We start from the raw sequence: 14,865 nt of genomic DNA on the forward strand, positions 1-14,865 counted from the left end.
GGCTCCTGGAGACAGCGGTGCTGAATCAGCTCAGGAGGCTGGATGATTAATGGACAGGACATCTTAGAGGCGTTAGCGAGCGAGCTCGGCGCACACACGTTGCCCTTTGCCCACTCTGTGTGATGTCAGTGCGTCTCACAGCAGACGGGGACGTCCCTTGCTGATGGGGTTTGGTCTGTTCGTCCGAAGTCTGTCCTAAGGCAGCGCGCAGTTAAAGGAACTGCGAACACACAGTCCTGCCCCGCCGGCCCCAGGCCTCGGGTGTCACTGCAAAGGAGGTGTGTGCTAACATCTAGGTAGTTTGCTCGGAATAACTACCAGGCTGTAAAGACCTAGCGCAGGCACTGCGCAGGTAGCTTTTACCTCCATGTAGCTAGCCAAGGTCAACACGATGCCCCCCACCCCACCACCACCACCACACTTACCTGGCTACATCAAGATAAAAACTGCAGAGCTGTGTCTCCACTAGGACTTTGTATGTAGCTAGTGACCTGGCGGTAGATATCTCCAAGTATAATCACACCAGGTTTACAGTGAAGACAGCCTGGGAGCCCAGGACCTCGGTAACCTGCAGAGCCTTCTGGAGCTGCCACTGCCAATGCCCTGCTATATGCTGGTCTTAAACTGCATAAGCGTGAAAGTCATGTGGCTGTGTCTCGTGCTGCCCTGCTGAGGGGATGTCACCGGCGGAGCTGGAGTGGAAACAGTTGGAACATTTTTGGGGGGCAGAGAAGATTTTGAAGCGACAGGGGGTATGAAAAATAAAATTTTTCAGTCTTAAACTACAAATTGTTCCGGTTTTGATTTTCTGTTGGAGAAAACAGAGAACGGGATGAAATTTCCGTGGTGTGTAAGGGAGGTCGTCTCCCATCCAACGAGAACAGGAAACGTTTAATCCAGTTGTGGTCACTGGGCTCATAGGTGCCAACTTCTCCTGACACTGGTGGGTGCTTGGCCCTGCCCTCACTACACCCCTGCCCCAAAGTCCCTCCCCCAACTCCACCCCCTTCCTACCCCTATTGGACTCCTTCCCCAAATCCCTGCACCGGCCCCACCTCCTCCCCTGAGCACGTCGAAGTCCCGCTTCTCCGCTCCCTCCCACAGCTTGTTATGGCGTGAAACAGCTGTTTTGCGGCAGGGACGTGGCATGCTCAGGGGAGGAGGTGGGGGTGACGTGAGCTGGGGCAGGGAGCTTGGCTGCACCCATCAATTTTTCTCCGTGGGTGCTCCAGCCCCAGAGCACCCACTGAGTCGGCGCTTATGAATGGGCTCATGACAAACATTGCTTTTAATGCACATAGACCCAGCGTCACCCGCCCATCACATGCTCTCTAACTCACAGGCCGGCTTTCCCAGCCACGTGCGGTGTTCGTGAGGGGGAGAGAGGCTGTGTGTTGCTCAGCTGCCATGGCCGATCCCATTTGCTTATTGACGCCTTCCCTTTCTGTCTGTCTGCAGCGTGAGGGTCTCCCGTCGTGACTCCAGCAGCGCTCTCCAACGCTTGGACCATGTTGGCCTGTCTCCAGAGAACCCAGAACCCACCAGCCCAGCACCTCGCATGTCCAAACAAGACCCTGGAACCGCGGAAGTGTAAGTGCCTGTTGGGACTTTGTCAGAGAGACGGCATATGCTGTGCATTGAGGGGGGCTTCTTGCACTGATCTCTCCAGTTCATTTCCTGGTATTAAGTTATTCGTTGACCTTCAAACTTCCCTTGGCTCTGCCAGGCTTCGTGCTTGGTTGTCCCTTGAGCTGTCTTTTCCAAGCGTCCTGTCCCATGGAGCGGGGTAGCCCTGAGGCCCCTCTCTGCTTTGTGCGTCTCCTGCTATGGGAGGCGGAAGGCAGCCCGTGTCCAGTTCCCATCCTCCCTGATAGGAAGCATTTGCCTACTTGCTGCTTTGATGCTGCTTGTCTCATTGAAAAAGATATTTCTTTAACTGATGATTTAAAAGAACAGGAAAATCAGGAGAGGGGAGGGGGAAAAGGAAGGAGACACAATAAGCAAATTAAATTGAGTCGCTTTTGCTGATAAGTCGAACTTCAGAAAATTTTGCAGCAATGTCTCCAAAGTGCCGTGACAAACACCTGCTCTGAAGCCTCCTTTAAATCTCTCTAACCCACCCTTCCCCCTCCCTCTCCTATAATTACTTTTCCCAGTTTTGCTGTAGCTCTGCTGTTCTTGATGAGCTGGCCTTTCAGATAAGCTGTAAACTAGTTACATTAAAATGGGATCCAAAAGGTCACGCCAGTAAAGCACCTGTCTCGAGCAGCCTTTGTCTCTCAATCCAAACCATGATTAAATGTATATTTAATGAGCCTGCTTTAGGCAGGCGGGTTTGACCTCTCTGGCTGGGAAAGACACATTAAGATTCTCAAGTGATGAATGTGTGTTTTAAAGAGGGGAGTGGATATTTTTTCTACTGGTCTCGGTTGGATTTGTAAGCGTTCCGGGCTGAAGACAAATCAACTACTAAAGCTCTGCTTTTTAGCATGTGACAGCCCCAAGGTATTTGGTTAATGATCTGTATTTTCCCTATCTGTGCACCCCAGCACAACCAAACCACTCTGCTGAGTTTACCTTGTTAAGTAGAGGTGGGTGGGGTCTGAAGTAATCAGAACCTTTTTTTTTTCCCTAAAAGATACAGTCAAGTTCAACCACAGCTATTGGACTTGAAGCAGGAATTAGTTCAGGGGGATATCCATGTTAAGGCTAGATGATGGAGTGGGCCCATGTGGCCTTAAAAATCTACAAACTTGTTTGTATTTCTGAAGGCACCTTTCCTTTCAGTTCACGTGGGTCTCTGAGGGCAGGTCTTCACTACACGCCGGATCGGTGGGTAGAGATCCATCTGTCGGGGATCGATTTATTGGATCTCGTCTAGACACGAATAGATCGCTCCCCGAACACGCTCCCCGTCGACTCCAGGACTCCAGCTCGTGAGAGGCGGAAGAGGAGTCGACGAGGGAGCGGCAGCGGTCAACTTGCCGCCGTCCTCACGGCCAGGTAAGTCCACCTAAGATATGCCGACTTCAGCTGAAGTTGCATATCTTAGGTCGCCTCCCTGCCTAATGTAGACCAGGGCTGAGTTCCTCTTGTGCCCCAGAGGAAGAATCCTCCCAGTGTTTCCAATAGACTCAGTGGAGAAAGATGCCAGGGGCTTTCCCCACTGCTCCGTGTGCCAGAACGGGAAGGTTGCCGCCCCCTCTCTTCTCTCGCAGGGCTCTGTCTTGCAGGCCGCTGCTGGCTCAGTGTGCAGAGTGAACCGAGCGTGTGTCTGTGCATGTAGACGCTTGCTCAGAGCTTACAGCGTCGCTCAAGTCTTTTTCTTATTAGCGTCCAGAAGGCAATTGAGTTGTGGTGGTGGTGTAAAACTATTGCTATTCCGTCAGCCTGGATACCGAGCTACGTTTCTTCTGAGCCAGGCTCAGGGAATGTGTGTGCAGGGCTTCAGAGGTTCCCTTCCCTGACTGCCGTGGGAATCAGGGCTGGGGGCGGGCCGGGGGGGGGGGTGAGGATGGCTTGTCATTCTCCAATATTAATTGGCAACAGGCGCGTCTGCAAGCTGTCATTTGCGAGGGATTCTGAACCATAGAGGCTGATCCTGGGAAACACCCACCAGCCTGCCTAATGCTGCACTCAGTAAACGGAGGAGGAAAGCTTTTGGAAAGACCATCACCTTCCTCCTCCTCCCATTCGGGACAGAGGGGGCGCAAGGAATCCCGAGCCCCTTCAGTGGATCAATTAGTGCACAATCTACTTTGAGTGCTGGCAGGTTCACAAGCAAGGGCTGGGTTCTTCCTGTGTTCTGCCTTGTGGATGTTCAGGCTGGGGCAGGCGTCCTTGTCTGAAATGTATCTAAATTACCAAGGAGCTTTGGAAGTGGGGGAGTTAATAGGCCTTTGTGCACCCGGTCCCGTGTGAGATGTTACCGTGTGTCGTGGATTAAGTGAAGTCCCGTGGTGGGGTGACCCACGTGTCTGAAACCCTGCTGCTAGTGCACTGAGTGACAAGTGCAATAACAGCGCAAGCTAAGCGTTCGTGTCAGAGAGAGGGAGCGATCAGGTGAATAAGTGCAGTGGCTGGCTGCCCAACTTCCAATCCGCACCACAGCTGAATGGGACCTTGCCTGGCTCCTAGGGCTGGGATTGGGCCTGATTCCCTATTAGCCTAAGCCTCAGATGAGCATGTGCAGAGCAGGTGTGAGAAGACCCTGGAGTGATGGCACCAAGGGGTCCTGCCCTCCTCCCTGTAGAACAGACACAGCACAGGTGCAGGCATCCCCCGTGTGCGGAAGGGAGACAATGGTGTGCAGCCTCCATGCACATCCAATTCTCGGCCCCGCTGCCGAGGCTGCCAGTTGGGGCCAGTAGCTCTGGCCCCTGAAAATCTAGACAGCAATGAGTTGCCATGCAGCCAATCCTGGCTGATTTTGCTCGAAGGCAACCAACTGGATTTTACAAATTCAATGGGGGAGGGACCTTTTGTGCGTCTTTTGATAGCCATGGTTTTGTTTTCAATTGTTTGTGGCATTTCTTACCGGGCTGATAACCGTCCGCGTGATGCCCGGTGTGAGCAGAGGAGCAGCAGCAGCTTACGTTGCCAGCCCCAGATGCGAGTATCCCAGCGCTCGCCAGGCACTCGGGCTAGCTTATGCCGCTGAGGCACTCGGCCGTGTGCAGGTGCAGCTCTGGACTCTCCGGGAAAAATCTGGGAGGTGTTGGGTGCTGCCTGCACCAGCCCTGACAGAGGATGCCGCATGCTCTGCTGGCCAATGCTGAGGAGCAAGGCCTGTGTGGTGGCTGGTGCCTCAGGGTGCTCGGAGGGAGCAGCCAGTGCAGGGACAGTGTTTGTGCCTGATAACTGCATGGGGGGGAGGCTCTTCACACCCTCCCCTATCCTGGGCCAGCCATGCCAGGCGCACCTGTTTGTCTCTTTGCTTATAGCATTTTTTTGTGGGAGAGGCCTTGCTTGTCCCTTTCTTTCACTGCCGCCGTCTTTATTGAACTGGGTTCTCCTCCTCCAGTCTCCTAGTGCCCCCTCCCCAAGTCCAAGAGGCGGGTAAGAAGAGATCCACAGGCCACTGATTCGCTTTATGCCACTTTTCTGTCCTCTCGGCAAGAGTCTCCTGCCAGCCCACTCCCCCACAATGCACTTGCTGCCTCCGCCCGCCAGCCAGGTCACCTTAATCAAAGTTTAGCTGACCGTATGTTTCCGCTCGTTATGGGAAAATGCAGCATGCCTCTTTTTCTCTAGGCCTCCTGCTATTTCAGATTAAATTGCAGGTGACATCCAGGGCCAGGCATCTGTTTTTGAATATAATTTTCCCCTCTTTATTTATTACACCTGTGGCAAACGGGGAGGGGAAGCTGCCATCAGCCCTGCGAAGCAGAATGAAAGGCGAGCCCGGGTCCCGTGCAGTGTGGGGGCAGATGAGCCTCCTGCTAAACGCCTGCTTAGGTAATCGAAAAAAATAGCATTCTCTTCCAATGAGCCACAATTTAGAAGTGCCTCTGATTGCTTAATTTGCTCCTGAGTATCTCAGTAATTATCTTTATGGGTCTTATTTCTGTCCTCTGGCACTGTTTCTGTCGATATTAAATGAGTCTGGCGCTCGGCACGGTGGCCGCCTGGCCTGGCACCACTGTGAAATCCTATTATCCTGCCTGCGCCTCTGATTAATTTTTGTATTAATTTCATGTAAAAGGTGAGCTGACTAATGTCCCCGCCTGCGCCGGCAGCTGCGTGTGTCGCTGACGTTTCTGGGCCTGGTGCCCTGGCCACCCAGGTGTGGCCCCACCCTAGGTTTTCCCTTCCCCTCTCTTGCTGGTTAATTGCTTCTTCTCCCTTTAACCTTTTCCCCGTGGCATCTGGAAAGCAACCTGTGCACACAGGCTCTGAGAGTTGCTTAGTTGGTATGGGAGGGCAGTGAGGGGGGCGCTCTGAAATGCGGTCACTCAGCAGTGCTGCCGTGTGTGGAGGTGAGCCCGTCGGCCCCGGACCAGCGCAGTGACTTCGACCACCCCTCAGCCTGTGGCGGGTGCTGGTGAGGATAGGGTGGCGGAGAGCTCAAGAGCTGTGTGCTACTGGTGACGTGGGGTGTAAATCTGCCCAGATCTCGTGCAGGGTCTTACTGGAGCTGGTGGTTCCGAGTGTTGAGATAAGGGTTGGGCTGAGGTGAAGCCAGAGAGACTGGGGCTGGGGAACAGAGCAGGGCTTCTCCAGTCAGGGGCTTCCTTTCCTACAGAGGAGAGAAGAGTGGCTTCTCCAGACCCACGCCACATCTGCTGCGAGATCCTTCATGGAACTTCCTGGGCCTTTGGCCTGCTTCTCATCTGAATCTCCAAGAGCCAGCAATGCTGCCGCCTCCACTTGTCCAGGAGAGAGCCGGAGCTGGATGAGCAGCCCCAGCACGTGCCTGGTGCAGGGCAGGGCCTGTAGCGGGGAAGGCTGCTGGCTGGTTGAAGGCGTCTGGGCTCTATTTTGCCATCCCGCGTCCTGACTGGACAGTTTCAGACTCACCACTGCACCAAGGCTGCTACCGGGAGGCCAAACCCTCTTTCTCAGTCTTGGAAAAGCCACCCAGAGATTCTGGAAAAACAAACAGTCCAGCAAGTTCTGAAACCTCTTGTACCACCACTACCCAGACACGTTGGAGGTTACCAGGGCACCTGGGCCACATTTGCCTAGACACCCTTTGTTCCCACGCCCAAGGTAGCCAGAGCAACATGAAGCCTGAGTTACACGTGAATCTCCTTCATGGAAGCCTTCCAGAATGCCCACCTGCTATTTCTGTTGTTTGTGTTACAGTAGCACCTACTGGCCCTGACCAGTATCTGGGTCACACTGGGCTGGGTGCTGTACAAACGCATGGTGAGAGGCAATCCCTGCCCCGAAGAGCCAGCAGTCTGCAGAAAGAGGGCACGCTCAGCAAAGGTCACCCAGCAGAGCCAGGAATAGAGCCCAAGTCTCTTGAATCCTAGTCCAGAGTCCTGTCCACTATTCCACGTTCCCTTTTTTACACAGCTCTATCGTCTGCTCCTTAGAATTCCCCAGCCTAGGGACTTCAAGGCCTGGTGCCGCAGGTCTAACGTCTTTATTCCACCAGGAATTACAAACTTCACCGAGCTGTAACAAAGGCTCTCGTCTGGGCCTGGAGTTTCTCCCTTTCTGAAGATGAGAAGAGCTTTCCACTCACGCACGTTCATTTCGTTGTCCCCCCCCCCCCCCCCCCCCCCCCCCCCCCCCCCCAGGACAATATGGAATTCATTGGCGAACAGCTCCAGTGTGCCTCCCCCCGCAGAGACCCATGCCCGGTGGGTCATTCTAGGCCTTGTCTTCCCAAGGCAGGAAGATGTTGCTGTTTGCAGTTTAACTCTGACCAATATCCCCTGCCCTCCATGTGCTGTCCCTGTGCTGACTTGGACCCTCGCTACAATCAGCTCTTCTAAGGAGTGCCTTGGCTGTACAGACCAGACCCACGTTCCAGCCCTGTGCTCCTGGAAACGTTTGGGCACTTGGCTCTCAGACAGGGGAAGGCAAGGTACCCTTGAGGGGACAGCACAGCACAGTCCATCTCTACTGTGTGAAGAGATTCTTTTCATTACAGCTTCTTCAGTGCTAGGGCTCCCCAGCAGGGCTGTCATGCATGCCCCAGAGCACTGGGGGACATCCTGCAGCCTTGTGGGATTTCACCCAGGATGCAGCTGCTGCAGGCAGCGTTCTCCAGCTAGACTTTAAACCAATAATAGCTCTTAAAGCCAGCGTATTAGGCTGTCGCCCACCCGTCCCGGCCTCCCTCTGTACCCACAGGGCCACTTACTGCCATCTCTAAGTGTGTCTCCTGTCAGATTTATCAAGCCGCTCGGCCAGGCCCTTGGCATTGTGGTTTCAAGCTCAGTTCCCTGGGTGAGCAAGGAGGAGGGAGGCTGTTTGCTTTCAGCAGAGGAAAAGGTCCTGCATGGACACCCAGCTTTTGGGCAGACATCCGGGAAGGGAGGGGTCCAGCACAGTGAGCCAATGCCTTGGCCTTCCCTATCCTCCCCCGGACCCCCTCTTCCTTTCCTGGCCTTCTTGCAGAGGAGCAGGGATGCTCTGCAAAAGGAGGCATCCTCGGAAAATATCACCTCCAATTAACTTCAGCAGGGGCCCCTTTGATTTTACTCTCCTTGTGTTACAGGAATTCTGAGCTTTATTTAAATTATAAATCAAATAATACCCCTCTCAGCTTGTCCATCCCCTGGTCTTCTCCTACTCTCTGCAGTCATGTAGCAGTGGCTTATATTTAATTAAATGTCACTTGATATGTGCCTTCCGTTAGACGCCAGTGCATCTGCTGCTAGGCCTGGTTGTTAGTGCGTCTGCGGTGGTGTGAGCAGGAAATGCACGTCTGTAATTGGCTGGGATCAATATTTGGCTCAGCGTTATGGAGCGCTTCCTGAGCCAGGCGCTCGCTTTCTATTTAAAAAAATAATTAAAAATAGATTCTCAGGGACGCCTGAACTATAGCAAGTGGCGGGGCTGGACAGCTCGGGAGGCTAGTAAATGGTACCAGAGCCTCCTATTTCTAGGTTGCCAGTTCAATTCCGGCCCAGGTCAATAAGGATTGCACGTTGTTAGTATCTGATGGCTGTCTCGTGGGCTGTGTGAAATGAGCTTGTGGTCAGTCCATTACTTAGTAAACAGATCACAAAAGCCAGCAAGAAGTAGAGGCTCCCACATCCTATTGAGGTTACCTGGGTAATTTTAGAAGAGACTAAATGTAATTTCCAAACTGGAGCTGGGCCAGGACATTGGGGCCAACACCTCTGTTCCTGGACAGCACGTCAGGCAGCTTTCAGTGGTCAGAAAGACAGTAATGCTATCAACATACCTCCTTCACTGCACTGCAAGGGCCTTCGTCCAGCACTAATGCAAAGGGCAGAGCGAGGTTTGTCAAGCCCCCAACACAACTTCCTGCAGCAAGTAACTCAGAGGAGAGGTGTCTGCCTACCATCAGCATTTTAGGGAACACAGGTCATCCTTTGCCGGTGTCATCCCTGCTCACCCCCTTTGGAGGTTACTCTTGGTGGGTTGCTCTGATTGACTCTTGAGTTTTGTGTGGTTTCTGAGGATCTGTGGCCATAGCCTGGACACTAGCTTCCATCAGGAGTGGGTGACTGTGAAGGTCATTAGTCAAGCAACAGGTTTGACAAGGGGAAATTTACAGTTGTTGCTCTCCAAATGCTGTGGCCTCTGGGCGGAGAAGAGCAGCCAACCTGAGGAAAGAGGCACTAAGGCGAACTTGCTATGATGGATAATCTGGTCTTTGGTATCTTAGATCATTTATCAAATGTCTTTAGATGCTTAAAGATGCAGAACAGCACTAGGGGCCTACGGTGCTTTTGAAAATGCCACTAGCTACCTATCTGCATCGTTGGGCACCTGAAGATCTTTGAAAACCTGGCCCCAGACGGTTAGGACTTTATAGGTCGCGTGTGAAGCTGTGGTGTGTATTGCAGTGCAGAGAGTGTCCGGGCACTGGGCTGGTTTCTCCCGCACCACTGGTTCCTGCACACACCGGGGGTGTGCACTGATGGTACGTTATTCCCTCCAAGTGCCCTGGGCATTGGTGGGCTTGATCAGCAAGGGGCTGGTCGGTGAGAATTGACATCTCCGTGCTGAGAGGAGACGAATCGCAGCCCTGCTATAATACGTTACGAGGAATAAAGCTAAATGAGGGGCCCAACTGCCTCCTTCCTCTGGGCTCTGCGTGCCGTTGGCTTGCCAGGGCGAGCATCATGCACTTGGATCTCTGCACCCAGCACCTCCCTGGATTGGAGCACGCCCTCAGCTCTGAACGGACTATCCGGGACACCGCTGAGGAGTCCTGCACATGCTGCTCTGGTGGCTCCGGATTCGAGGAGTGGTCCGTGCAACTCCCGTCTCAATGGGAGCCTTAAATCTCCCTGCCCTTGCCCAGGGGTTGCTGTTCATATAATATGTCACAACAGCCCTGGGTGGAGCTGATCACAGGACAGCTCCGGCAGCCCAGGAAAGGAGGCTGCCTCTTTGCCCATGCAGTCTGACTCTGTTTGGGATTCGAGCTGCCTGCATCAGCCTGGGCTTCACCCTGTAGCCGGGGCACTTACCTCGCTTTCAAGGTGACTTTAACCTTTGCACAGAGGTTCCCGCTGGGGAGAGCAAAGAAGAGTTCCCACCTGCTTGTCCGCTGGCCTCCATTTCGGCTCGCTAGATGCAGTTGCCACTTTGGGGCCTCAGAGGTTTGTTTGTCTCCAGCGGGGCTGCAGCCCTAGGGTGAGCCTCTGCGCGGGTGTCTGGGCCCTGCTGTGTGTGCACAGCAGCAAGTAGAGCTGCGGCAGGCGTTTGGCGTTGAGAGATCGTTTGGCCGCTCCACGAAGCCACATCTTTCACAGCCAACGTTTTCTCAACAGAGCAAGTTTCGTTCCCACCCCCACACCCCGCCCGCCCTGTCGTGGTCTTGTCTCTGTCTTTCTTTTGATGGCTGCTTCATGCCAGGGCTGGATGCAGGCTGGGGGATGGAGGCCGAGCACTCCGTGCTGACAGCGGGGCTGTACACAGAGAGAGTGCCTATGTTGATAAGACTGTTCAGACATTTCAGTGCATGCCTGTTTCTGACACAACTTCCTTTGTATAGCTACTAAAGGATTTCGGTTGCTTATCAGGCCCAGGTTTTCAGTCTGCCTTCTGAAGTCCTTAGCTCAGCTTTTGATGCCACTTCTAAAGTCTTTGTTATTCCTGCCCATGGTATGAAGCCAAGAACCCCCAGCGTTGGAGCTCTTGCTGTCCTGGCATCAGCCCAAAGAGCAGAACCTCCAGCCCCGAAGGAAGGCAGGCGAAGAACGCGGGTTCAAAGTGGACATGGGGATCTTAGGGTGGGTGTTTTAGGGAACGCTGACTTAAAAGAGAAGTAGAGTGTGGGAATTAAAGAACCTGTTTCTGCCAGGATTTGTTCCACTAGCGCTTTTCTCGATCAGCTTATTTGTGGGGGCTGTGACAGCTGAAGTCTTAGCTAGTAATTCCCACTTGCAATGTTACTGCAGGGGAGGTGAAGGTCTGGGTGACATTGGTCAGAAAGGTCATTTTCATCAGCAGCAGCAGATTGTGCACTCCAAATTAGTTACATATAGGAAGGGTTGGGAGGGCGTGGGGGGGTCCATTCTGGTTTTTTTTTTTCTTTTTTTTGTCTTCTGTGCTACATGTTTCATGTATAGAATCCAGCCTTTACCAGCCCCATGTGAGGAGAGGCTCCTCAGATTGCTGGAGATGTAGTGCCGTTCTGGGGGAGTAGTTACTGTGCCTGTTTGAATTGCTCCTTTTATTGGCTGATACATATTTTTTAATTTACACACTGCTGTCTAAAATTAAAGCAGCACCATGGAAAATATTGATTATGAATTAACCAAATGGTCCCCTTTGCCAGGTCACTTTTTACTGCTGAGCAAATTAGCTGTATTCAAACGTAAGGGCTTCCCGTTTGGTAAGATGCTGACAGCTAAAAGAAGCGGCATAGATTGCTACTTTGGAGACAGAGAAACAACCTGGGGAACCGGCTGTATTGTTAGCCACAGGTAATGTTGCGCCAACATGCACCTCCAAGGACAGAATGGGGCCCATAGCTCCCCTGACATGGAGAATGTTAATGATAAATAGGCTTTTTCAAAGTGTGAGCACTTACAGTGGTTCACAGCTTTGATTTTTTTTTTTTTTTTTTTTTAATTAAATGAAAACTCACCTTCTTTCTTTCCAGCCTGGTAGAACCTCTGATCATGTCCTTTTTTTAATCACATGGCCTCTCTGCTCTGCGCAGAGATTGATCTGCAGCTGCAATTGCAACTTTTACCATGATGCATTTGAAACACGCTGTAGGACTTTCGGCTCCCCAGCCTGGAGGGGAAAGAAGACTGGCCTGACCACTGAACTGGGAGCCAGGAGATCGAATAGGCGAAGACCCTTTGGGCAACTCATTTAGCTGTCGGCCCCAGTCTGTAAAATGAGGATATTAAAGGCTCCCCTCCCAGACGTGCTATGTGGGTTAATGAGTTAATGGTGTGCAAAGTGTTTTGAAGATGTAAAGCGCTAGATAAGTGCAAAGTCTTGTCAGGTTCGTGGCTAGCAGGTTCTGCTGCATGTGCTGCTGGGTGGAAGGGGTGGAGAACGGGTGAGCTGCAGAAACTAAAACACATGAATAGTTGCAAGCATTGACACAGCAGAGAAGTCCGAGTGTGATGCTCCATGTCGTTGGTTTGAACAAACTGCATCAAATGTTTGTGGAATAAACCCACCTGTTCCCAGCACATCAAGTGCTTTGCTGAGTTATGTTTTATTTTTTTCGCAGGTGCGCATTAGAAAGATGAGATAACAAGTGCTGTTTGTTTACCAAAGCCTGCCAAGGAACAAAGGGGTTTGACTCCTAACATAAAACACCGCCTTTTACAGTAAACGCTGGTTTAGCGTGATTGGATTCACGCCTGGCCCAGCAGAGCCTGCGCACCTCTTCTAGCAGGCTGGGGGTGTGTGTGTCATTACTCCCATGGGGTGAGCGGGGGGGCGGGATTTTGCATTTCGCTACCTTCTGAAGGATGCTGTGCGTTAGTTTGCTGTGGAGGGTGAAAGAGCTGGATTTTAAAAGGTTACGCCGCCCGGTACAGAGCTCTGAACGCAGCTCTGAGTGTGCCGTCACTTGGGGTCTGTTGGAGGATTCTGGCAGTTTACACTTGTTTTAATTAGCAGGAAATAGCATTTTGGAGGGGAAGAGGCAGGGCCAGCTCCAGCGTTTTTGCCTCCCCAAGCAGCAGCAAAAAAAAGAAAAAAAAAAAAAAAAAGCTGCAATTGGCGGCACTTCAGCTCTACCGCCGGCGCTTCAGTCTTCGGCAGCAATTCGGTGGCAGGGCCTTCCCTCCGAGAGGGACTGAGGGACCCACTGCCGAAGAGCTGAACGTGCCGCCCCTTTCTGTTGGCTGCCCCAAGCACCTGCTTGCTGCGCTGGTTCCTGGAGCCAGCCCTGGGAAGGTGACTACATGTAAAACCCCCAAAACAGTAACCATATGAGGCAGAGGATCAGACTGGCTGGCAGATGTAATGTGTTTTAAAATAAAGAAGGAAGGTGCTTTGCCCCTGTGTGCCTGTCTGTCTCCCACCAGTAGGGGAATGTGTCCTAGTGGAGAGAGCATGCACAGCTCTGTTTAAGGTGTGCCTAGGCTCTTCCACAGGGTGGGTTTCAACCTGTAGCTTTGCAGCTTCCCTGTCAAACTTTCCACCAAAGGCAGTACAAGATAAGGACCTTGAAAGGGTGTGAACTGCAGGTTAAAAGTACGTGGGGGGTGGGAGGCGGTGTGGATTGAACCAGGAGAATACAGCTGCTGCTTCACTTCCTGTCCCAAACTATTGCAGTACTGGCATTCTCAAGCAGTCAGAAACCTTGATTCAGAGCCCAAAAAACATGAGACTTAATACGAACCCCACTTATTGTATTGGCTTTTTGGTTTTTGAACCATGGGGTCATGTTTCCAGATTTCAGGGCCAGATTTACAAAGCTGAAAACAATTATGAGCCAGATCAGCTAGGAGGAAGAATTTAATCCGGAAATTGTTAATGATAATTAGGAACTTTTGTAGGAGCATTTTACTGGATGCCCACAGAGCCACAACTGAGAGAAACTGCTGCACTGGTTTGAAAACAAAGCAGCCTGGGTTAGAGAGGAGGTGAAAACAGCTATAATATTTTTTTTTTTTAAATACATAAATTAGAAATGGGAAAAAGGAAGCTGATAGTGATGATGATATTAAAAGCTGAAATTGTCAAAAATTGATACGAGAAGCAAAAGAATACCAGGAGAACTCTATGGCAGAGATGAGGGCAATAAGAAGGGGTTTTATCAGTAACTCAGCGCGAGGTTAGGGGTCTATTACAGCAGCGGGTGGGTGAGGTTCTGTGGCCTGCCGTGTGCAACAGGTCAGACCAGATCATGATGGTCCCTCCTGGCCTTAAAATTTAAGTAAACCCTAACAATGGTATTAGTCCATTATTAGATGGAAATGGTAGAATCGTCAGTAATAATGCAGAAAAGGTAGAGTACTCGATAGAGGTTCAATAACTATTTCTGTTGTGTATTTGCAGAAGAGCCAGAATCATATGATGATGAAGAAATACTTACTGTTCCCAAAGTAACTGAGGATGTTAAACAGCAGCTCCTAAAGTTGGGCAGCTTTATATCAGCAGGTCCAGATAACTTGCATCCAGGAGTCTTAAAAGAGTTGGCCAAGTAATTCTCTGACCATTAATGTTGTTTCTTAACAAGTGTTGGAACACTGAGGACGTTCCAGAGGCCTGGAAGAGAGCTATTGCTCCAGTATTTTAAAAAGGGTAAAGGGGATGACCCAGGTGATTCTAGGCCTGTCAGCCTGACATCAAACTCAAGCTGAGAGGGAACTCAATTAATAAAGAATTAAAAATTAATGCCAATCAGCCTGGGTTTATGGAAAATAGGCTTCTAACTAGATCTCATTTCTGGACGAGATTAGAAGTTTGGTTGATAAAGGTAATAGTATCGCGGTAATAGACTTCTGTAGGGCATGTACTTTGGCACTGCACATTTTGATTAAGAAAGAAGAACAATAAAAAATCAACATGGCTCATTAAAAACTGGCTGACTGAAAGGTCTCAAAATGTAACTGTAAATGGGAAATTCTCTTCAAGCAGCTGCGTTTCTCAGGGGGCCCTGCAGGGATTGGTTCCTGGCCCTATGCTGTTTAACATTGTTGTCAGTGCCCTGGAAGAAAACATAGTCATCCCTGCTAACATTTATGGATGATATAAAGATTGGAGGAGCGGTGAATAATGCAGGGG

General features: G+C 51.3%; 1 protein-coding gene across 3 annotated transcripts in view; it reads left to right on the forward strand.

Moving 5' to 3' along the window:
- The window catches only part of FAM222A (family with sequence similarity 222 member A), a 110,538-nt gene that overhangs the window by 53,185 nt on the left and 42,488 nt on the right, over positions 1-14,865 (forward strand). For all 3 annotated transcript variants that reach the window (XM_050924280.1, XM_050924279.1, XM_050924281.1), the window contains one exon: positions 1,459-1,590. In XM_050924280.1, coding sequence (XP_050780237.1) covers positions 1,509-1,590 — 82 coding nt within the window. In that variant the 5' untranslated portion in view covers positions 1,459-1,508. The remainder of the gene's footprint in view (positions 1-1,458; positions 1,591-14,865) is intronic.

The sequence above is a fragment of the Gopherus flavomarginatus genome, chromosome 15 (assembly GCF_025201925.1).
Source record: "Gopherus flavomarginatus isolate rGopFla2 chromosome 15, rGopFla2.mat.asm, whole genome shotgun sequence".
Taxonomy (NCBI): Eukaryota; Metazoa; Chordata; order Testudines; family Testudinidae; genus Gopherus; species Gopherus flavomarginatus.